Genomic DNA, 24,013 nt, shown 5'->3' on the forward strand with positions numbered 1-24,013 from the left:
CATGTCAATTGTCACCAACACAAACAGTTCAAAGCTGACAGAAGTTTCAAGGTGAACCCTTCTCCCTCCCTGTGAAAACTCACCTGTACCTCAAGAGTTTATTCCTTGAAGGAGAGCTGGATAAAGATTTAAATTTGAGCTCTACCACAAGCCCTGTCCTCCAGCTGGTTCAGGCTCTGAAATGCACTGGCAGACCCCTAATCAAAGGGACTGAAACTGCTGGGGACGTGGCATTTCTGCTTCTGATTTTTGCCATCCCTCTCTGCATTGTGGACTCCCTCCAGGGCTGGGATCCCTCTCTGCCCAGTGCTGAAAAAAAAAAAAAAATTAAACTCTACACCTGGAAATGGGATGGAGATCATCAGGGAACACTGTAGAAGATGTCCAGGTATTTTTAACCACATTAACAAATCCAGCATCCTTCTCCACAGCTGAAATCCGGGAGATGTGCAGCTAAACTCTGCCAGGGTTGCATGCCTGGGAATGCCTTGGAATTACAGAAGGTATGAAAGGGATTTCCTGAGGCAGAGCAGGAAGCTGTGTTGTATTCCCCATTCTTTACATCATGTAATCTCCTGTAGGCTGAGTTTTATTTGTTAAAAAGCTGGGTTTCAGGTCTTCTTACTGCAAAAGGTTTCTTCACCCTACTTTTCTGATATGGAAAACACCCTTCTAATCCTCCACGTTTATTTTATGGTCTTATTCTTCTAATGCTGCAATTCTTTGGCTTCCAATAATATTTTTTTCTTCTTTGAGGTTCAATTTCATTCATCAATAACACTGTATCCCCCCAGCTACCATTTGAGTGTGCTTGTTCAAATTCCTCTGCAGGTGTATCACCTCCTGATTACTGTCCTAATTGGATATTGCAACGTGTTAATATCAGGAATCCTTCTTTACACTGGTTCTCATTTGAATTCTTACTCCTTGAGAGCATCCAGACAGGATTTTATTCCAGGAAAAATCCTCATTTAGCCTCAGTATTTCTGTTTTCCAGTTTCCATGCTTTGTTCTTCAGACTTTGGATCAAATTTGCTGCTCCCAGCTGTGCTGCAGTGCTGATGAATAGTCTGTGGTGATAGACAGTATTTAGCAGTCAGTCTCCCTCACTGCCACTTGAAATTAACAACTACAAGCTCTATATCAATTATTTTCCATACCAGACCTCAAAAAGCTGAGTTTTGCATTCAGCAATAAATGTTATCCTAATTTTTCCACTCTTCTTTCTTCAAATATTTTAAATGCCCACTCTCCTCCCTTCAGTGCTGCTTAATAAACCAAATGAAAATTTTATTTATCCAAAAGTCGCAATTACTTTATAAGATAAAATTAGTGGAAGTATTAGTGAAATTGTGCTGAAGGCAGTTCACTGGCCTTTTTTATATATCTCTTTCCATATCATTCAATTCCCTAAGCTCCAAGCAAAACATCACATTCCTCAGCCTTATGCATTTGTTTTTGTTACATACCTGAGATCAGATTACTCTGACTTTCTCTGGCAAATATCTGCTTAACCTTATCCCTCTTTCTAGTACTGGCTCTATTCCTGTTGTTCAACAACTTTCCATCCAAATTTGTTCTAAAGTCCTGTTTGCTGCTGAGGTCAGACCAATTAACTGGCTAATGGTTGGATTACTTTCTTTACATGAATTTGTTATTTTGCTGCTGTCCAGAAACACTTTAGGTACTGTCCTAAAGTGACAGGTGAGGCCACACCAGTGCCAATAGGCCTGGGTGCCCCAATTTTCTGCCTCTACATCAGTGTAAAATCTCCTGGCACCCCCCTCAAGCTCAATATTTGTCAACCAGAACAAACAGTGTTTCATAAATTGTTGTTGTTCTGCAATTATACTTTGCTTTCATGGAGAAAATCTTTCACAGATCTCTGCCTTTCAAATCCACTCTCTGGAAAAGAGAGTTTTCTTTATTTTTGCAAAAAACTTTCCCAGTCTCTAACACTGCAGTTAGAGACTTAGCTCTAAGTCTATGTTTTCTTTTGAATATTTCAGTTTTTCTCTAGAAATGATTTGCTGGTTTCACCAGCAGCTCTGCTCCTGCTGACAGTGTCAGTTCCAGCTCCTGGTTCTCTCCTTGTTGGTTAATGCAGTTAATTTGGACTTGAACAAAATTTCTCATCTGCAAGACAGTTTTACCTCCCTACTTTTCACACTGTTTCTAGCTTATATCCTCCGTCCCAGTTGCTTTTTTTACATATATTTTTTCTCCTTTGGTTTTATTCCACTATGCACAAGATTCATAAATTTATAAAATTCATATGTATATGAAAAGCTGCATTTTATGTCTTATTTTCTTTGCTAAAGCCTGTGGTGGATTTCATGGTTTTGCTCTTTTATTCAGGCTGATTGGCCCCACCCCCTTCCTCTCATAGTTTGTCATTCCAGTCTCACTTTTGGGGATAAAAAGAATAAAAACCCCAGCAACCCCACACCCCAGAAAAACCCCGTGTGCCTCAGGGAGACACCAGTTTCACTCTTCAGAAAAAGCCACAACCATAAATGAAATAATCTGGTGAGTGTAAAAAATGGGACTGAAGTATCCCCACACGACATCGACACCCACGAGAAAACAGCATTGCTGCCAGCACAACAATGTGATTAGAAACTCGGATTTTTCTCCTGAATACATCAAAGTCTCTCTGAGTTTTCAGAGAGGATGGCTCCTCTCAGTGCTCGCTTGGTCCACCTCTCTGAGCTGCTCATGGTGCTGCTCGCTGACCAATTATCCAAAAAAAGACTGAGCTCCCCTCAGAGATAAGGGCACTCCCCTGGGTGTAGGTGCTCTGAAAATAATCAGAGCCGACTAAGCCACCACAGTAATTCCTGAGTTAATTACCTAAAGAGAGCCAGAGCCTGTTACACGATTCCAGGTTGTAGAAGCACAAGAAAAGGCAGAGATGGGAACACAAAGTTTGGTTCCTGGAGCATCAAATGCAATATTTTAGCTTTCATCTGAATGTAAGAAATTCATATTCATATTCACATTCATTCATTTTGCTATTTTTGAGGTGAATATGCACCCCTTTGCCTATCAAGATCTCTGCACAGATTTATTTATGCATACCTGAAAAATATTCCAACATTGAATGAACGGAAAAGTTTTTAATGCTGCCTAATTGGAGCAAACAAACAGACAAATCTAACATAAAAAAAAAAAACCAAACAAAAAAAAACCAACAAAAAAAAAAACCAAACCAAAAACAAAAACCCAAGTATATACAAATGAGTTAAATCAATTAACCAATAACAAAAGCAGAGGAAATATTTGACCAACTTCTTCTCCAGTATAAAGAGTTTTATTTACAGTCAACTTCTTTTCCTTCAAATCAAGTCAGCACCAACGGAGAGCAAGAATCTGAGCACAGTTTCTGGACCAGCCTAAAACATGATAAAAGATTCAATGCACTGCTCATCTGACCTCTTAATTTTATTTCTTATCTGCTCAAGATAATCCTGATTATCTTCATGCTTTTCCACTTTACTTTTGACTTCTTTCCTTCTTTCCACCTTTCTGCATTTTTCCATTTTTCATGACACTGACATTTCTTTCTGTTTCCTTGCCTTTGTGTTTTCTGGTTTATGTCTGGGTTTTTTGGTTTGGTTTGTTTTGGGTTTTTTTCTTGCCCTTTTGTTTTGCCATTCAGGACAACTTTGACGATGCCACGATGCATTTTTCTGTCTCTTTTTGCAATTGACCTTTTTCTTTGATTTCCACACGACCTGCTTCCCTCCTCAGATCGTGGCCTGTTGCAACTGCAGGGGATAAGAAAGTCAGGAGGGAGCAGAAATTCCATCTCTAGAAACTCCACACAAAAAAAAAAAAAACAAAAAACAACCAAAAAACAAAAACAAACAAACAAACAAACAAACAAAAAAAAAACAAATTAAAAAACCCAAAATACAAAAAAAAACCCAACAACAACAACAACCACAAAAAAAACAAAAACAAAAACAAAAAAAAAACAAACAAAAACAAAAATGTGTTCTGCTTGAAGGCATCCTGAACTGCATCTTCTGCAGCAGACCTTAACTGATGGGTGCCAGGTTATTTGGGTTATTAAAAAAAAATGTTATTACAGAAACACAAAGGGTTCACGTGGAGCACAAATTTAAATCATTACTTTGCCCTTGCTGGTTACGTCAGTGGAATTCCATGTTTTTATAAATAGTATTTAGGGGTGATTAAGGGACTGCAAGGGCTCCATGCAGTTTCTGTGTAATATTTTGGTTTTGTCAAACAGTCCTCATGCCACCCATGAAGATTTACTTCTGTGAGGAACGAGTGCAGAGACTTTGCCTTGATTTCTGCTCTGCTCTGTGACACCTGATCTCCATGAAATTTATCTACACCCAAGCAAAGCACACTTAGAAGTTATTTAAGGCAGTAATTTGGAAGACATGAAGTTTGTTATTTCCCTGATGGTTTTATGTGCTCTTAGGTCTCCTAGAAACCTAAACCTGAGTTAATATGCCCTCTTTAACAATTCCCTCCCCAAGTTGGAGATGGAATCAGCTGAAAAAAATGTTTTATCTGAGCCTTATAATGTCTGTGTTACAAAGACAGATTTCTTCTCTGTCATATATAAACCAGGAATTTTTTACCTGTACTATTATTTGGAAACTGAAGCTTCTAACTCAGATTTATCTAGCATTTTTCTTACCAGTTTTATATCAAAACTTAAGAGGAGTGTGTTGGGGGTGTTCTCTCCTGTCTGTTCAGAGGCAGGAACACGGGAGGTGGATCCTTGCCTTTTCTTTCTCATGACACAGCAAAACTGCATTAGTTCTTGAGACAAAAAAAACCCATATTTTACCAGTCCTGCAGATGATATATGAAAGATTTTAGACTTTTTTTTTTTCCAGAAGCAGAAGTAAAAATGTAATTTGTTAAAATACATGTAGAAAAAATGTGCACTATGTGCAAAACCTGTGTGGGATTCTCCCTCATGTTTTTCCTCAGTATTCTTTGAGTGATTTACCCACATGTTAGTTCATCAATAATGCACTCCTCTACATATTATAGAAAACTGGAACCAATGTTGTCACAAAGATAGTTTATCAATTTTAAGTAAAATTTTATCAATTTTTAGTAAAATTTTAAAATTTATTTTAAAATAATTGAGGGTAACAACTTGCCACTGTTGTGGGAAGAGTGAGGATATTTCAGCATGAGCTCAAGTCCCTGGAAACACTACAGGAAAGCCAGAAACAACTCTGTTTATTTAAAACATAATGGCACAGGATAATATTAAGCTAGGGGCTTGCTAACAGTGTGGAACATTTAGGGAATACATAAATTTACCTGACAAAACACTTCTGTAAAGCCATCCCTGGCTTATGATTTTGTTTTTCCTGTCTGTAAAAATGCACATCTTTTCCTCCTTTTTCCTTCCTGTCACTTTGTGAGGCACTCCATGAAAATGCTGGAATAATCAATTTTTGTGGCCAGCTCAGCATAAGATTGTGGATACTCCTGGTGGATAAAGCAGATAAAGCTGTTTGCCAAGGGTTGTGGTGTGACTCATCCTCTCTGCCCCACACTGTGTTCTTGGCCCTCCAAACCTGGCTTGCCATCATTCTGGTGTGCAGAACCCAGTTAAGGGAGAAAAACAAAGAAAGGAAACCAGGAGAAAACCCCACAGAAAAAATATAATTAAAACACACCAAAAATCCCCCCAAAAAACCCAACAAACCAAAACAAAACAAAACCAAAAACAAAACCCCAAACAAACAAAAAACAAACACAAAAAAACCCAAAAAAGAACCCCAAAAATCACAACACAACACAACAATCAGCCCTCAACTAAAAAGATAAACAAACCTTGAAACATATCCAGCAGTAAAATTTGGAGCTAAACCAATAAGGCAGCAGGTGAGACTGAAGTGAGAGCTCCCATAGAGCAAGTCCCCCTTGCTGTCCTTGAAATGGGCATCACACTGACAACACCAAGGCTAGAAATGGACAAAGCAATGCCCACCAGAGCAGGAGTGCTCATTGTGCTGGTCTCAGGCTGGGGAGGCAGGGAGGAGGAGGAGGATGAGGAGGAGGACAGGACAGGTGCTCAGCCTGTGCCTTTTCATTTAAGGTAGCAAAAATATCCTTTCCCTTGCAGTTCATACCGGGTTTGGCACCACTGAAATACAGCAAAGCCAGCCCAAAAATCAGCTTTTTGAGTGAGTTTTGATTTCTGTCAGGCAGCCTTTCCCTACAGCTTGGGGAAAGCAGCTCCCAGAGTCGTGTTCTGTCCTGGACATCTTCTGCATCCTGGACAAGCTCTGTTCCCTGTGCTGCCTTTGTCATCCTTCTAACTGCTCCAAGAGGATTAGCAAAAGGCCACAGTCTGTCACAATCAATAGCAGGGAAGCAGGAGTGGAAAAAATACTGCCAATTAGTCACCACTGGGGCCTGGTTCTGTGCTAACAGCTTGGCTGCTGCCTGCCTGACCATGCAAAATGTGCCTGGAAGGGTGGAAAGCCCCACCTGGGAAATCTTTCTCATCCCAGTCCTGCCCTTGGAGCTGAGACTAGAGCCAGTCACCAGGGTGTTGCCACCTCTGTCCCCAGCAGAAGGAGCAGCTGGAAGATGCCCAGCTCTGCTCTTCCACCATCTGAGGCTCAGGAGTGGCACACGTCGCCTGCCTTGTCCCCAGCCAAGATCCAAACTCTGCTGTTTGCAAGGACAACTCCTTAATGAGGGTTAAACCCTGTATAACCCAGGGGTTTCAGAGTTTACAGTTGTTTGTTCACCTCAGAAGTTCTCTGATGGCATTTCTGAAGGAAGCAGTTCTGGGGAAGAAATGTTATCCTCCTCGAGTGGCACCCTGGGCTCTGTGACCACACTTGGGTGTCCCATCCTTTTCCTTCTTGCAGTCACCTTCCAGATATTCCTGCAATTTAGAGACAGAAATAATTTTATTTACAAGGATTAGCCTTGTCAGAATGCCCATGAGGGGAGCAGGCAGGGGGCTACCACCCTTCAAACCAGTGTTTCCTCCATCTCCCATCAATGTTTCCCAACAGATCAGTCCTTGTTTCACTAAGATAGCCCAGGAAGAAGAAAGCATTGCTCATTTGAGCTCAGTTTCACAGCAGTAAAACCAGAGACAATCACATCTTTTAAATGAAGGAATTCTGCTTTGCTCTCTGTTTGGTTTCTTGGGGGTTTGGGTTTGTTTGGGTTTTTTTTTAATTTGTCTGCTCCAGGAAGAATGAGACCATTCATTCTGCCACACTCCCAAAAATGGGCAGTTTAGGTAGATTTAGCCCTGGCTCTCACTGGCTACTGGATAATGAAGATCTCCAGGCCTCTTGCCAAACCCCTGTCATCTCATTTTCAATCCCAAGTCCCTGCTGCCTTTGTGTCTTCTAGCCCAAGCTGTGCCTCATTCCCCAGCCTGACATTGCTTTTCCTCAAAAGCCAGAGGTCCTTCCTCCTCTCCCAGGTGTGGGAGAAGCTGCAGCAGCAATGTAATTTTCTGCCTCACTGTCTTTCCAGTGAGAAGGGCACACCCTCCCTTTTTCTGTAAAAAAAGAACTGGCTTTTGAAAACTTGTGAGTGGAGTCACATCTCCCTTGGAACCTCCAGGGTCAAAGGAGATATTCCATGATGACATAAAAAACGTCCTTTCCTTTCCTTTCCTTTCCTTTCCTTTCCTTTCCTTTCCTTTCCTTTCCTTTCCTTTCCTTTCCTTTCCTTTCCTTTCCTTTCCTTTTCCTTTCCTTTCCTTTCCTTTCCTTTTCCTTTCCTTTCCTTTCCTTTCCTTTCCTTTCCTTTCCTTTCCTTTCCTTTCCTTTCCTTTCCTTTCTTTCCCCTTTCCCCTTTCCCCTTTCCTTTTTTTCCTTTCCTTTTTTTTTCCCCTTTGCTTTTCCCTTTCCTATCCCAGGTTTCCATCCCCTCTGCTCTTTACAACCACCCAGACTCAGGTAATGGCTGCTGCAGAGGCCAGAGGAGGCGGGAGGCAGCCAGCAGGGAGGAGCATCCCCAAATTAGGGTGGTGATGCTGGAGTCAGAGGTGACAGTGCTCTGGGCAAGCCTCCAGGCCCTGCTGGCACAGGCACAGTTGTTAGAAAGAGTGAGCATTAACAGCCTGAGTCAGAGCCTCCCAGTCCTTTCTGCTAATATTTATTAACTTGACTATTTAAAGGCCCGGCATAGCTGAGCTCTGAATCAGATTTCTTGGTAATAACCACCCCAAAGCATAACATTCCTCCTCCCAAGGTGGACAGAGGACTGTGGAACGTCTTTGTCCCCAAAGGAAACAGGAAAATTTGCAGACAAACTGTGCTGGCTGTCTTCACTTTCCTTCTCCTCCTCCTCCTGTGGAAACTGCTGGTAAAGCTTTCCATGGTGCCTTGCCTCAGATCACCTCTCTCCTTGGATGCTCTCCTCGGGAAGGGGGAAGATGGATTATTGGAGCATCCCCGAGCCTCTGGAAAGGAGGGCAGTGAAAAAGAACATAATTTAAAAGAGGCTGAAGGCAACCTGCTCTGCAGCTTTGTTTTTTCACCAGGCAGGAAGGTCTCTCACCCTGGCAAAACACCTTGCAGCACTCGAATCTGCTCTTTCTTGAGGAAGCTGAGCCCTGACCTGTGCAGGGAGCAGCAATGCTCTGGACAGAGCACCTCCCAGCAAAGATCTCTACCTTTGGGACACCTGTTTTCCCAAGCAGATTCACATTTGCACTCAGCAAGCTTGTCTTTGCAATTACCGCCCTCAGATGTGTTTGCATAAACACAAAATCCTGCATTCCCTGGGGTGCAGCTCAGTGCAGCAGTGGGCAGAGAGGGAGATCCAGCTGAGGCTGCAGTTTGGGCAAATATTTCATTTAACCACAGACCTGTCACCAGGCCTCAGAAGCCTGGGACTGTCTGGAGTGATCCAAAAGCCTCCCTGCATGCCCCTCATGCTATGGACACACCGGAGATTCCTGCAGTGCTGTGGGCAGACAGCTGGAGGGATGGGATACTCCACATCCATCCCAGCCCTTCGTTCCTCCAGCCACCCACATCTCCCTGGCTGATGACATTTTTTTCATCAGTTTTTTTCTGAACCAACCCATAGAATTGCTGCTAACCTTCACAGGGCCATCCTCTCAGTGGCCTCTGTGGTTTTTTTTGGGAGCTCACCCACAGCATTTGCTGGATTCAGAGAGAGCCAGGTCGAGCCTCAGAGTGGGGAACCACATTTTTGGGCGGCCACATCGACTTGCTGAACAGGCACAGGGGGTTGCAAAATCTCTTTTCACAGCCTGTGAGTGCAGAGTGAGGTTGGTGGTGCCTTCCCAGCGAGCTGGTGATTTACTGGGGGTTTTGGTCGCTGTCTCAGGGGTCAAGGACAGCAAACCCAGCAGGAGTGCTGAGCTTGCTCAGTCAGTTTTGCAAACTGCGCATGAGGAACGAGGCAAGAGGTTCTGAAAGGAGGCAAAACTCTCCACTTTTGGGTGCGTCTGCTGACTAGCACATGAAATCTGCATTTTCCAGGGTTTTCCCAGGGCAGCACAGCCTGTAAAATCCCCAGAGACTCAGGGCTGGAAGAGAGCACCTGCCCCAGCCGACTGTCCTAAGCAAAATGATTTCACAGGGCAACATCTGCTGCTAGAGGGAAGGAAAGCAGGAAGCCTGGGGCGAGGAGGAAAGGAGGCAGACAGTAACATACAGGTTGGCATGAAAAGTGAGATCAAAATATAAAAGACAAAGCGGTGACAAGTTTTAAGAAGGTAACAAAAAAAAAAGAGAAAAAAACACATTGGGATGATGAAAAGGGTGGGCAGCAGAGGGTCAGATTTTACATTTGAGGAAGAAACTGGACTTCCTTACTATGGTCAGAAGAGGAACTTATACTCAAAAGTTAGAATAAAATACAAATACAAATGCCTAAAATATCTACTTTAGAATTTTGGTGACACTTCTCATGTCAGTATAAATAATGCTGTTTGATACATTAATGGTTTTTCTGCTTTGCGAATGGGATTTTCTGCATCCCAGACTGTGAGGAGCTTTGTGTGCTGCTGCCCAAATAAGCACAATCCCTCCAGAAAAATTGAATTATGAGAATTAAAAAAGAAAGCATTGATATACAGCTCTTTAACTAGGAAAATGTGGGAAGGGTTTTGTGGATGATGGCATTCATTCATCAGCAATACAACTCTGTAAATCTATTTACACAACTCCCTCTTCATGAGTATAGGATGGTATCTGCCTGTGTGAGGGGCGCTGAGATGCCTTGCGCACAAATAATTAAATAATAAATTAAAATATTTAATATATATTGTAATATTTAATGTTTTATTATAATAATTAAATAATTAATAATAACAAATACTTATTTAAAACTGGTTTATAAGCCTTATTACTGAACAGGTCCAAAATGATTGCAGGGTGGTGATCCTGCAGGTGCAGCTGGTGATGCCTTGTGAGGGCAGGCCTAGAGCAGAGGCTGGACAGAGTTACAGAATAAAGCAGGGATTTATTAAAAGGATCTCCTCAATGGATCCACCTTGGGCAGCACAAGAGCCCAGCCAGGGCTGCACCCAAGATGAACCAAAATGGTCAAAAAATGAACCGAAGATGAACCAAAATGGTCACAAAATGCACAACCACTTGCACGGTCTCTCATTTTTATCAGTTTTGCTCTATTTGCATATTGGAGTTAATTGTCCAATTAAAGCTTTGGGTTATGAAGTCTCATCATTGTTTTTCTCTCTTCAATTTACTGTTTATATTTTTTGGGCCTGGAGCTTGTAACTGTTGTCTTTGGTCAAGCTGGAAAAGGAATTGCTTTCCTTTTCCAAGGGAAAAGAGTCTACTTACTTTGAAAGGAGAGCTTGCTAACACTAAACAGGAAGCTCAGAGCTACACACCAAAGCAGCACAGAATCTGAAAAATACAAAAACTAAAACCTGAGGCACCAACAGCATTGACCGCACCCGTTCCGTAAAAGACTGCAAACCAGTTCTTGGAGGGCGGGTGGTTTTTGTTACCTTTTTCTCCTTAAATCCTACAGAAAACGGGCCCCGTCTCCTCGTGGTAGCAGAGCAAGCCAAAATCTTCTCGCACCGCGGCGGCAACGTGACACTGCCATGCAAGTTCTACCACGAGCACACCTCCACCGCGGGCTCAGGAAGCCACAAAATCCGCGTCAAGTGGACCAAACTCACCTACGATTACCTCAAGGAAGTGGACGTGTTCGTGGCCATGGGGCACCACAGGAAGAGCTACGGGAGCTACCAGGGCAGGGTGTCCCTGCGGGAGAGCAGCGAGAACGACGCCTCGCTCGTCATCACCAACATCAGGCTGGAGGACTACGGCAGGTACAAGTGCGAGGTGATCGAAGGGCTGGAGGATGACACGGCAGTGGTGACCCTCAATTTGGAAGGTAGGTGACGCCCTGAGACACACCTGGAGTGGGATTGATGTGGTGTTAGGGAATTCCTGCTTTTTTTTTCCCTCCCACTGATGTTGCGTTATCGGATACTGCATTATCGCTGACGTGTTATCGGCCATGTTGTGTTATCACTGATTCTGTCTTATCAAAGAATTTTTCTTATCACTGATTTTATGTGTTATCAGTGATAACAGCAAGCTGAGGAAGCAGAATTCATTGTGCTCTGGGGAATCTTGGCCTGACAGCAATCATAAATTGGAACATCATCATGGCTACTATAACTTGTGCTGGCCTACGGCGTATCCAAATTCCAGCCAGACCTGGTGTGAGGGAGCCAAGAAAGGATGAGCAAACACAGCACTGAGAGTTCCATGTGCTTTTAATTTTCTCCTGTCGTTTTGCAGAAGCTGCTGCATCTTCTTACCTAGGTGAAATTATATCAAATTCCCCCCCGCAATAGTAATTTTATGAAACTTCGGGATATTTTAGATTATCAAGCAAATGCAAATCTTCTTTTGAAGATGAAAAATGTTACAGTAGTTACCCAGCGACAGTGGGTTTGCATTTTTCCAGCCTTATAGTTAGATAAATTAGATCTTTATATTGCCTGCCAGGATAACTCCTACTTGTAGTGTCTAGTCATGCTCTTCAGCACTATTCTTGAAAACAGTAGAGTGAAAAATTAATGAAACAGGTTTAAAGAGGACAAAATTTCAGCTTTCCTTACTTCTTATGCAATTCAGAAACATTTTATGAGTTTCAATACGCGTAAAAGAGTGTTTGACCCTTTCTTTATTTTCCCAAAGCACTGCACTGAGCATGGAGATAAACAAAAAGTTTCATGAGGACATATCACATACTCTCACATTCACCAGCAAGTGTATGCCAGAGGGATCCTGAGAGAGGGAGAGGAAAAAGAAAAAAAAAGAGAAAAAAGAGGAAAAGAGAAAGTGGGGAAAGAGGGGAAAAAAGAAGAAAAGAGGAAAAGGGGAAAGTGGAGAAAGGGAGAAAAGGGGAAAGGGGGAAAGGAGAAGGAGAAAGATAAGGAGAAAGAAGGAGAAGGAGAAAGAAGGAGAAGGAGAAGGAGAAGGAGAAGGAGAAGGAGAAGGAGAAGGAGAAGGAGAAGGAGAAGGAGAAGGAGAAGGGGAGAAGGAGAGGAAAAGGGGAAAGGAAAGGGGGAAGGGAAAAGGGGAAATGAAAAGAGGAAGGGAAAAGGAAAAGAAAAAGAAAAAGGAAAAGGAAAAGGAAAAGGAAAAGGAAAAGGAAAAGGAAAAGGAAAAGGAAAAGAGAAAAAGGAAAAAGGAAAAGCAGAAAAGAAAAGGACACAGCTACCCTGCACAATAAGAATGTCTGAGTGGTTCTTGGAACCAAGTAAACATATTTAACTTATTTTACTTCTTTATATCTATTCTTCCATTCCTGGCTGGAGGCCACAGAAACTTCCCATTTTGGATTGCAGGAAGACCCTGCCCAGTTTCCATGCCAGTGGGGTAGTGCATTTAGGTTGTTCCACCCCACATAATTAATCTTTAACAAGAATGTACCCTGTTCTTTTCAAACTGATGAGATAAAGAGAACTGGAAACTTACATGTTTAGCTTAAGTTCTCTAAAGCAGTTATGAGTGAAGACAGAAATGAGATGGAGGAGAAAAATCTTTATTTTTCTCTGCTGGCCACAAACTCTCATGTGTTCAGCCTCCTCTCCACTGGGGCAGGCTCTGCAGGGGCTGCTCAGCCCCTGAAGGGAGAAAATTCCTCTTGGCAGGCTCAGATTTACCTGAATGAAACGTCTCTCCTCACCTGCCCAGGCTCTTGCTTCCTCTGCAGCAAAAGTTCATTATTTTTCTGCTGTGAAAAGCAAGGGAATTGTGCTGTGAGTGCTTCCTGCTGTGCCTGGGAATGGGAGATGCTGATAGACGTGGAAGCAGAGCAAGTTTGCCTGAAGCTTGGTACAAATGCTTGTGCACATGCAGAAATCCTTACCTGAAATTCATTATTGGGTTAAAGCTGCAGTGAGAAAGCAATGAGAAATCATTTATTTGATGCATGCAATAACACAAGGGAGATTTATTTTAAAAAAAAGGAAATTTTCTACCTTTTTCACTGTTACTGTTTTGTAATATAGCACCAGTCTTGGATACAAGTTCAGGGTCCCTCCTCCAAAATAAGGAAATTCAAAAGTAGAGGAGGAATCATATTTCTTCAGCCAAGTGTGTCCCAACCTGTTCTCAAATGCAAGTTTAGATATTTTACCCAGTGTCTGGCTAACATAAGGAACAATGGCCTTTTTTTTGTCACACATGGGAGAGGTGTAAGGCTGTTCATGTCTGACATTGTGGAGTGGTTTTTCTTAAACTGGAAGGAGCATTTTCTTTGCAGAACTTCATGGTAAAAGTAACCTTTCAAGTAAGATAAGAGTGGTGAGAGTATCAGTGTCAGCCCTGCTTGTGTTGTCTAAATTCTGGGTCTCTGCTACACTAAAATTTCCTAGTAAAAAGATAAATATTAAAATATAATAATATTACAGTGGAGATATATAATTGATAGAATATTGTCTTCTGTTTGCATGGGCCTTGCAGCTTTAAGTAGTTCTGGCACTAATTTCCATTTCATGTATTTCAGCAAAGCAGAAGAGAGCAGGGAAGGAAAAAAAACCCCACAATATTGTGACAAAAATTAAAACACATCAGCCCATTCCAACATTGTACAATCTGGTGCAAATAATCAGGTTAATCTCACAGTGGGAGTGATTTGCATAAGTAGCCTGATGTCCTGAGGCTGGGATGTTAATTGGCAGCAGGAAAAAGCCATTTACACCCAGGAATGCCCAAGAGCAGTGCAAAGCAGCTGATGGCTCCTGTGTGAGCTCCCTGTACAAAACCCATGGCCGGGTATCAATACCAAAATTCTTGGCTTCCACCTCCACAGACCTCTTTTCTTCTCCCGCTGTGATAGCGTTTTATTTTTTCTAGCCTTAAAGGCCTCCTGGGGTTGTTATTAAAGAAACCATTCATAATAACTGGATACTTTTAGCTTTGAAAAAAATCTCTGAAGTTTGAGTCAGTCTGAATTTGTTACACACCTTACACTTCTGTATTTGTTTTCTTCATTTATTAATTGGGAACCACAGCATTTTTTTCCTAGACCAGAGAGGTTGTGCTGAGCAGCAGCTAAAGCTCAGAACTGGAGCCCACTGCAGTTTTCCACAACCATCAGCTTTAGGATCTGTTCATGTCCTAAATCATGTCCTGATTTTCATCCTGTTTGCAGCCTGAAGTACCAGGACTGGCCTAAGGGCTGGTCAGGGTTGGTCTGGGCTCAGCAGCTACAAGAAGTGTCAAGTTCTGAGGAAAGCAGAATATTCTATATGGAGAACCAACCTCATTGCCAAAGCCATCTTCTCTCTGAACTGGCCTTACTCTCCTCCTGCCATTAAATATGGATCATGAGTTTTACACTCTTTGTTCAGTGCCCTCAAGTCAAAAGCCTGATATATTAAAAGGTCTCTGACAGCAGGCAGATATCGTTGTCCGAGTCGTGAGCAAAAAAAGAATTCTCAGCTCACATTAAATTTTATTTACGGTGGCTTTTTACGGTCCTACACTAAATTTTCTTTATGTTTGTGCTTTGCTGGTTTATTTCCTGATGAATACCTGGCACTGTGATGAATCTCACTGCTCCTGGTTTGTGAGTTTGGCCTCCCAGGCTCCAGCCCTCAGGTGCTGCTCAGGCACAGGCTTTGCGTGCCCTCCCTGCAGGAGAACCAGGGGAGGGGCGACAGAGAAAGTGGGACAATGCTAAACAGCCAAAGGCAGGCTTTTACCCTATTAGAATTATTTATTAATAGTCTCTTTATTAATAGTCTGCCTCTTCAAAGGGAGGTGAGAGTTGAGCGCAATAAGTTTGCAACACAGGCTGTAAAATAATTACCTTTTACATCCAATGCTATTGGGAATTTGAAGATTTGTGTGAAACCATTAAAAGCCTCTGTAGGAAGCAGCTTCTAGATAGAACCGAACTCTTCGTGTGGCTCCCCAGGAACCAAAAACCACCAGCATTCATATTCTTGCTTTGAGGTATGCTGGCCTTTAGGTCCAAGAAAAAAAAATTAAAAAAAAAAAAAAAACAGGACTCCCTTTCAAAACCAGACTCTTTGGTTCAAAATAGCTCAAGCAGATCCATAAGCTTCATATAAACAAATTTTTTCAAACTGTCAAAACAATCATTTTTTAATCTGTTCATTTGGTCTTCAGCTGGATGTAAGCAATGGGGAATTCAGAGTTGAAACCAACAGGAAATCAACTCCATGCTCTCAAGAGCAGGAGAAATCAGATTTAGCCTAATAATGGCATATTTGTTTCCTCTGCGTGTTGCTTTCCATCCATACACACACCAAAAAAAACACATATTTCTAATATCCTCTGTGTGATAATCTGTTCTACTCTCTGATGAAAAACTGATTTTATAGGACACACTTTTTGTGGGTGCCTGGAACAAAAACCAAAGAAGGGTTCTCAAGAGTAACTCATGGCAGACCAATGTAATTCCTTCTGTGACAGGGCTCCAAGAAATGGTCCCTGAATGATGCAGGTGAAACAAAAAGTTTAAAAAAATTGTCTGAAATTGACGACACAAAAGGAAACTGTCAAAAAAATTCAGGAGTAATTAAAGTAAGAAGAGCAGAGGAAGGCAACAGTCCCCAAATTTTTGATAAAGGTTGCAGGAATACAAGGGAATAATCTGCCCTGGGCCAGATCAGTGTATTTTATATGTTTTTATTGGTTAGAAGTAAGCAACCCCACTGACAGTTATGGGTGCTGGAGGGACAATATTTCAAGGTTCAGTTTCAATTTTAGGGAGATTGATACCTGCTGACAGCCAGTGGCTGGATGATCAGACATCTGAAAGTTCTGACAGGCAGGAAAATGGAGATGGAGACTGTGAAAATGAGGAGGTCACCAGTGTTTATGGAATTTTAGGAATCCAGCAAGGAAAATTTTGCCATTGAGTGTATGAACCTGCCAGCATAAAACCGTACCCCACAGTACAGTAAATAGCAAACCCCACTGTTGCCCCATGTTTGCACGGGCTGCAAGAAAACTTACTTTTCAATTTTGGCTAAAACTCAAGGAAGCCTCTTTCTTTAGTCCAGCTGTGAAAAGACTTTTTTTTTTTTTTTTTCCCCCACCATATGGATCAACAGAAATTTGTGCTGTTCTGTTTCCACATGTCAATACTCACAAAACTGTTAACTGTGTGTGGTGCTGGATAAATTAATACACATCAATCATCAGAGGGGTTGAACTTTCTGAGGCTATTTCCTCACCTGGTTGTCCTGGGTAAGTGCTACATCTCCTTGCACTGACAGTGTGTGTGAAGTGGCCACTTACACCAAAATTGTAAGGGGTACATACAAGACTGTGAATACAAATAAGACAAATACACTCCCAAAAAAAACACAGCAAGTGGAGAAGAATGGTACATTTGCTCACTTGAATGAGAAATCCATAGAAATACTGGTGTTCCTGTGGGGAGGATATATAATACATCCATTTTTGGTAGAAATCCCAATTTCCATTACAGGACTTGTTTTCTAAACTGCAGTTGTTTGGTCACAGGTGCATACATCCCCTCATTTCTCACTGACAGAATCATTCTCTGCTGAGCTGATGTGTCTCAGGTTCTTTCTGTCTCTTTGGGGAGCAAGGGGGTCCTTCCCTGGGGGCAGAACCTATTCCAGAGAACCCTGGCTTTGGGAGAGCAGCCCCACCATGATTCCTTATAATGGAAATCAACATCCCCACTCAGCCTCCACACGGGTGGGGAATGGAATCACCAAGGTCAGGCTAAGGCTCCTCACTTCCCACAGTGTAATCAGGTTTTAACCTTCTAAGGCTGGAAGTTTTTGCCTCCCTCCCTTTTTTAAGCTGAATTTGTAAAGGTTTGGGACCTGGTGTTTTGTCTAGTGGCAGAGCACGGGGCTGGAGTCAGAAACTGAGGTTCAGCCTGTGCTTTGGGAACAGCAAGGAGCCTCAGGACAGCTTTTGTCCATTCAGGAACAGATGGGATGGATTATATTTTGACGGGTTTGTAAGGTCCAGGACTGAGGAAGACGCCCTGCCATTAACTAAAGATCAGCACTGCCAAAGTGTGAAAGAAAGGGGAGATGAATATCGAGCTCTCACTGTGAATTTCAGCAAGGTTTGATGGGGAAATGAAGGGGGGAAAAAAAATTTAACAAAATTGCAAGGTAATTCAAAGCTGCACAAAGCACATACCCAGTCCATTTTCCTCAGCAAAATCACCCCTGGCCACCCCCAGCTCCAGGGTGAAATTAATGCTAATCAGTTGCAGGCTTGTACTGCAGATGAACTCCAACAAAAAAAAAAAAATCAGCTTCTATGCAGTCTGCTCAAATATAGCCCAAAGCTAATATTACAGTTTAGTGCATATTTATGTTATAAAAACATTATGTCCCAAACTGTCAAACTCAGATTTGTAACACATTTACATGCACAGTTTAGGCCCTTTTGAGAAGTGATTTTGGAAACCTTAAGGAATCAAATCTGTTTAAATAGTTATCAACTAGTTGCTGCTCAGTTTTTAGAAGTATGTAAGTTTATATCTTGCAGGGTGTTTTTTTAATGTATATGCAAATCAAACACATGTACTGGAAGAGGAGTCTGTTGTCTGGGGAAATGTGGTTCTGAAAAAAATAGTAAGTATTAGATTTCTAATAAAGTAAAAAAAGGCTTGGATTCCTATTGCATTTGCTAAATTTTTACTATACCCAGTGATATTTCAATCCATTAGCACTGATGAGGAATGGATATTTTTTAACAAAGATAGGATGAAGGAAAAACAGAGATCCAGCGAAATAGGAAACATCTTCAGTGCCTTGTTTATGAACCTGAATTTAACACATGTTGTGTTACATTATATTCATACAGTGCAGTTCAGAACATCACATAACAGAAAAGCCCTTTTAACAAAGGATTTACAAAAGGAAAGAACTGAAGCAGACTCTCTAGCTAATTGATGAAGGAGAGTAAAACATTGTTTATTATCACCCTGCCAAGTTTACATTTGCATGCTTTATTTTCTTGGACCAAGTCACTGAGGTTTAGTAATAGAAAAGATTTTGTTAAACAAAAATAACACTTGGACCACAGAAGGGTGAGGAAGAGAAGAGGAAGCAAGGGGACTTTAGGAAACTGGTGGAATAGATACAGAAATGGGTTAGAATGTTCTGAAAGAAGAGTGGCTTCACCACACGGTGACTGCCTTGCTTGACCACTGGGTAATTTCTCTATCCTATTCTGCACTACCCTGAGGGCAAAGAAATTGTTACAGGCAAGAGGATCCAACAGCAGGAAAAAAGTAAAAAGGAAGGTGGATATTTATACCGGCGCAAAGTTTTTGGCTCGTGTGTTATCTTGTCTTCAGCCCCCCTGAGTCCTACAGCACTTAGTTCTACAGAGATGTCTGAGGATAAACATTCTGAGCTGGATCTTCTCTAATACCATTTCATTTCAGCTTATTATGAGACTGGGCTAAAGCCAACTGTAAAATTTAGGTCTGGGTTAAGTTTATAAGCCCTGCCAAAGATTAGGGTGGTCTGATCCAAACTTTTGTTTCAAGTCTCTCTTTTCTGTTTTATCAAACCCACATGGGGAGGTGGTTCTTCAGTGCTTTCTGCTTTCATGCTCCAAGGAACAATGTTTAACTTCTGATCTTTTCCATAAAACAAGCAGAAAAAAAATAAAATAAAATAAAAGTGTCAGGTAAGGGCAGTGACTGTGGTTAGACGTCACTTTTGAAACCATCCTGGAGTTGTCCCCACGTTTCCCAGCCCCTCTTGGATGTCCTCTGGGGTGAGGTCTCCCTGCTGTACCTGTCTGGGCAGGGATGAGCACCAGACAGGGCTTGGGGACAAGGTTGTGTCCTTGTCCCCTGCGGGGGACAAAGCATTTGGCAGGGCCAAATGCTCCTTGCACAGTGATCCTGTCTCAGGGTGAGCCATCAGGGCTGTAGGGGCAGAGAGGGAAGGAGGTGTCACACATGGTTTCCCACCAGGGCCGTGCCACCATCTGTGCTGGGGGAAACCTGTCCTCTGTGAGGAGCTCTCCCTCCCTGAGTCATGGCAAACAGCCCAAAACCAGCAGAAAAGTCTCCCACACAACTTCACTGATTTCATTTCCCCATACCTATTCCTGCCTTAAAACCTCAGGATGCTAAAATTGAGCCTTCTGCCAGATTAGCCTTGAAATGCTGTTGTTAAGGCAGACATTCCCATTCCTGGAATAATGTGAAATTAAAAAACAAAACAAAACAAAACAAAACAAAAACCAAAACCCAAAACCAAACCAAACAAAACAAAAACCAAAAACAAACAAAACAAAACAAACAAACAAACAAACAAAAACAAAACCAACAAGAAAGCAAACAAAAAGCAACTGTCTTGAACCTCTCAGGAAATCTTGGTGAGGGCTCATGCAAGGAACACAATGCTCTTTTATGTCAATCAAAACATTTCATCTTAATGTCTATCAGTCAAAAGAAATAATTCATAGAAATTCAATGATTCATTCAACAATTTCTTCTTTCTAAATAGCTGCCAGGAGCTCCTCTACTCCCAATCCACACCAAAAAAAACCACACGAAACCAACCAAGCAACAAACAAAAACACACACCAAAAAAACCAAACCAAACCAAAACCCCAAAATAAAGCAAAACAAAGAAACAGTCACCCAAACAAACAAAATTAAAATAAGCAAAGAAACATAGCCTCAAACAAACAAACAAATTCAAAAAGTACATCTATGCTAGGGTTTAATTGACTCTTTTTAAAATGACAAATTGACTTTACAATGGATAAATGGAAATTTTCCATGAAAAATATGTAGTTGCATAATTCACCTAGCTCTGCTCTTCCTTAAGCACTGTGGGAGCAGGGGAGTGAGACCACCTTGGTGACAGCAAAGTGCAGGTGGGAGCAGCATGCAGACCTGGCAGGATTCCCACTGGGAAGGGGATGAGGCCATGGGGAGATGATCCTGCTAGGTAAGGCAGCACAGAATCACAGAATCACAGAATCAATCAATCACAGAATCACAGAATTAACTAGGTTGGAAAAGACCTTTAAGACCCTCTAGTCCAACCCATGACCTAACACCTCCTCATCAACTAAACCATGGCACCCTGTGCCATGTCCAGTCTTTTTTTAAACCAATCCAGGGACGGTGACTCCACCACCTCCCTTGGCAGCCCATTGAAGAATTTATTTCTAGCAACTAACCCAAACTTTCCTTGGAGCACCTGAAGAGGTAAGGCAGCAGCCCTATCCTCTTCCCAAAACCAGAGCTTCCGCGCTGCCGGTGGGGCGCTTTCCCCTGAAATAAACCAACACTGTTGCACCTCACGGATCCAACCTTTACCTCCCCTTTACTCCTCCTCCAGGTGGCTGCCAAAGCTGTTCCCCTTCTCCCTGCTCTCTCAGAGCCTGGCAACTCTTCTCTCTCCCTGCTCCAGGTGTGGTGTTTCCCTACTCCCCGCGGCTGGGGCGGTACAACCTGAACTTCCACGAGGCGCAGCGGGCGTGCGCGGAGCAGGACTCGGTGATGGCCTCCTTTGACCAGCTCTACGACGCCTGGAGGTCGGGGCTGGACTGGTGCAACGCCGGCTGGCTCAGCGATGGCTCTGTGCAGTACCCCATCACCAAGCCCAGGGAGCCCTGTGGGGGCAGGAACACCGTGCCGGGAGTCAGGAATTACGGCTTCTGGGACAAGGACAAGAGCCGCTACGACGTCTTCTGCTTCACGTCCAACTTCAACGGTGAGAGCGTTTCCTTTGCCTTTCCCTCGTAAAGTGGCTGTGCTTAGGCAAGGCGCTCCAGGGGCAGGAAGGGGTGTTTGGTTTTTCAAAGCTCGTGTTAAACCTGGAAGATGCTGGGAACGAAATAATCAAGGTAATAAAATCGTTGTGGAATTTTCAAGGGTACGCGCGCGGAGTAAAGTCTTGTGTTTGCCACATGGTCACGTAGGTAGTTTTTACAACTCAGGACTTGTACTGGCAGGATTTTCTAATGTCTCCCCATTCACCTCTTTAAAATTAACACATGCCCTTTATACATTCCCCATTAAAATTTCTACACACCCTTTCAATGCTCTCTTGAATTCAGTTAAAGCGATGAAGGAACCTGCAGTTCATTAATTAAGGTTTCCTGTTAAGTCAATAATTCTGTTCCTATTGCTTAAATACGTCACCAAAACAAAATTCTGATCATCACTGCGCCTATTCTGCAGTGCCAAGCAGCTCCTGGTCATGTACCAGGTCTAATAGGACTAATAGCTCCTTATCAGCAGACCTATTTCTAGATTTATTCATAATTTAGATTTCTAATCTTAGTACGCTGCCAAGCCACCGATCCCTTTTGCTCTGAGGCTGGACTTTTTTAAACCTTGCTGTAGCAACCGCAAGCTTTTTTTTTGCTGTTAGTTGGTATATTTTTTTACGTATGAAATGAAATTAAATGACCCAATCCCAGCTTGCTATCATTTCATAGTTTATCTAGTGTCAGGAAAAGATTTAGAAAGCCGTGCTGTGAATGTCCAGTCACCTACTTGTGGATAATTCCTACACAACTCTGCACAGGTTTGGCTTGCAGCCCACTCAGACCATGGAGCATGGCCTTTTTATATTTATGCACAGATTGCTTAGCCACAGTGAAGCAGTTTTGTCCTACAGCACAGCAAAAAATAAACATAAGCCTTGGTTTCAGAAGATGAGCTCCAGTGCTAAGTCTGCACCACCTTCCACAGAAAAAGACCCATCCAAAAAAAAAAAAAAAGAAAAGAAAAAAAAGCAAAGCAAACAAAAAAAACCTACCCTCCCAAACAAAAACAAAACCAAACCAAAACAAAAACAAAAACAAAATCAACAAAAACCAAACAAAAAAGCCTATCACAAAGCAAAAAAAAAATACAAGAATAAAGGCCCCACAAAAAAAAAATACAACAGGAAAACCCAAACAAATCCTCAAGCCAACAATATTACATTCAGTTCAAAGTGATCTGAAACAAAAGTTTGGCTGATTTCTTTATCATACTGCTTCATCCCATTAAAAGCTGGCTCAATTTTTCTTGCTTCGTTTATCCAAGGTGAAATCCTGTATGAACTCACCTCTTCTATACAGATTTAACCCTGTGCTATAGAAATATCACCACAGTATTAAATAATCACACAAAAATAACCCAAATTTGATAAGTGCACTTTTTTCTTATACTTGAAGAGTAAAACTTTGTGACTACTGCTCACTGATCACCACCCTTTTACACCCCAGAGGCTGAGCTGAGCAGCATCTTTTAAGGAACAAAAAGCATTATTTCTGGGGAAAAGAAAGAATAATAAGTACTGAGTAAGATAAATATTAGAAAAAGAGGATAGATAGATAGATAGATAGATAGATGATATATACATACATAGATATATAGATATATAGATATATATAGATATATAGATAGATATATAGATATATAGATATATAGATGTAGATAAATAGAAATATAGATATATATAGATATATTATATATATATTAGATATAGATAGATAGATATAAAGATCTAGATACAGATAGATATAGATAGATTAGACATAGATATAGATTAGATATAGATTAATAGATGTTCCCCACTATTCAGTGCCAAATGTCACTCATGACATGACATCAGCTGAAAATCCAGATTTCTGTTTCTCTCATCTTCCCCCTCCCTGAATTCACCACATTACATTTTCCTCACATGTCCCTGCTTGGGTTCACCACTATTCCTTGTCCCAAGCTCTCCTCCATAGCCACAATTAACCCAGCCACTCTACCAGCTGCCTGTTTTCAGCACAGCATTTTGGATATGTCAGCTCTCTCTCTGCAGAGGGAAAAGGTGAAAATGACCCATTTTGCCACCAGGCTGGGACTGGCATTTGCCAAAGATAGGGGCTGCAGGCACAAAAAACCAAACCAAAACAAAACAAACAAACAAAAAAAACCAAACCAAAAACCCAAAAACAACAACAACAAAAAAAAAGGAAAACCAAAACCTGAAAAAAAAACCCCATAACAAAACAAAACCAGGAGAAAAAAAAAAAGAGAAAAAAAAAAAAAGAAAAAAAAAAAAAGAAAAAAAAAACACCCAAAGGGAAAAAATCCAACCAACCAACAAAAAAAGAAACCCTACTACTGCAAGACCCAGTACTGATTCTCTCAGCTCAGGAAGAGCCAGGGAAAATGAGGGGTGGTTGGGACACAGTGCTTTCCCAGTGGCTGCTGGAGTCTCCTGATAGTAGGAAACAGAGGAGGCTTTAATGTTATGTAATGGAGATGGGAAAATTCCATGGGCCACAGGAGCAGGGAAGGATAAGGAGAATTTAAAAAAAAAAAAAAAAAAAAGGTTTGGGAGCTTCTATAAAAAAAGAGTGAGGTCTAGATACCTTCTAAATGGTTTCTCTGTAGGGAAAAAAATTCCCCACATACATTATGATCTCAGAGATTATTTAAAAAAAGGTTCAATTTCAAATAATTCAGCTGTAAAAGCAAAAAATCTTGGTCTGAAATACAA

General features: G+C 41.8%; 1 protein-coding gene across 2 annotated transcripts in view; it reads left to right on the forward strand.

The window, feature by feature from the left end:
* HAPLN1 (hyaluronan and proteoglycan link protein 1) overlaps nt 1-24,013 on the forward strand; it is a 63,618-nt gene that overhangs the window by 30,451 nt on the left and 9,154 nt on the right. For both annotated transcript variants that reach the window (XM_038125833.1, XM_038125832.1), the window contains exons 3-4: nt 11,020-11,391; nt 20,933-21,235. In XM_038125833.1, the coding sequence (XP_037981761.1) occupies nt 11,020-11,391; nt 20,933-21,235 (675 nt within the window). The remainder of the gene's footprint in view (nt 1-11,019; nt 11,392-20,932; nt 21,236-24,013) is intronic.

Source organism: Motacilla alba, chromosome Z (genome assembly GCF_015832195.1).
Source record: "Motacilla alba alba isolate MOTALB_02 chromosome Z, Motacilla_alba_V1.0_pri, whole genome shotgun sequence".
In the NCBI taxonomy this organism is placed as follows: domain Eukaryota; kingdom Metazoa; phylum Chordata; class Aves; order Passeriformes; family Motacillidae; genus Motacilla; species Motacilla alba.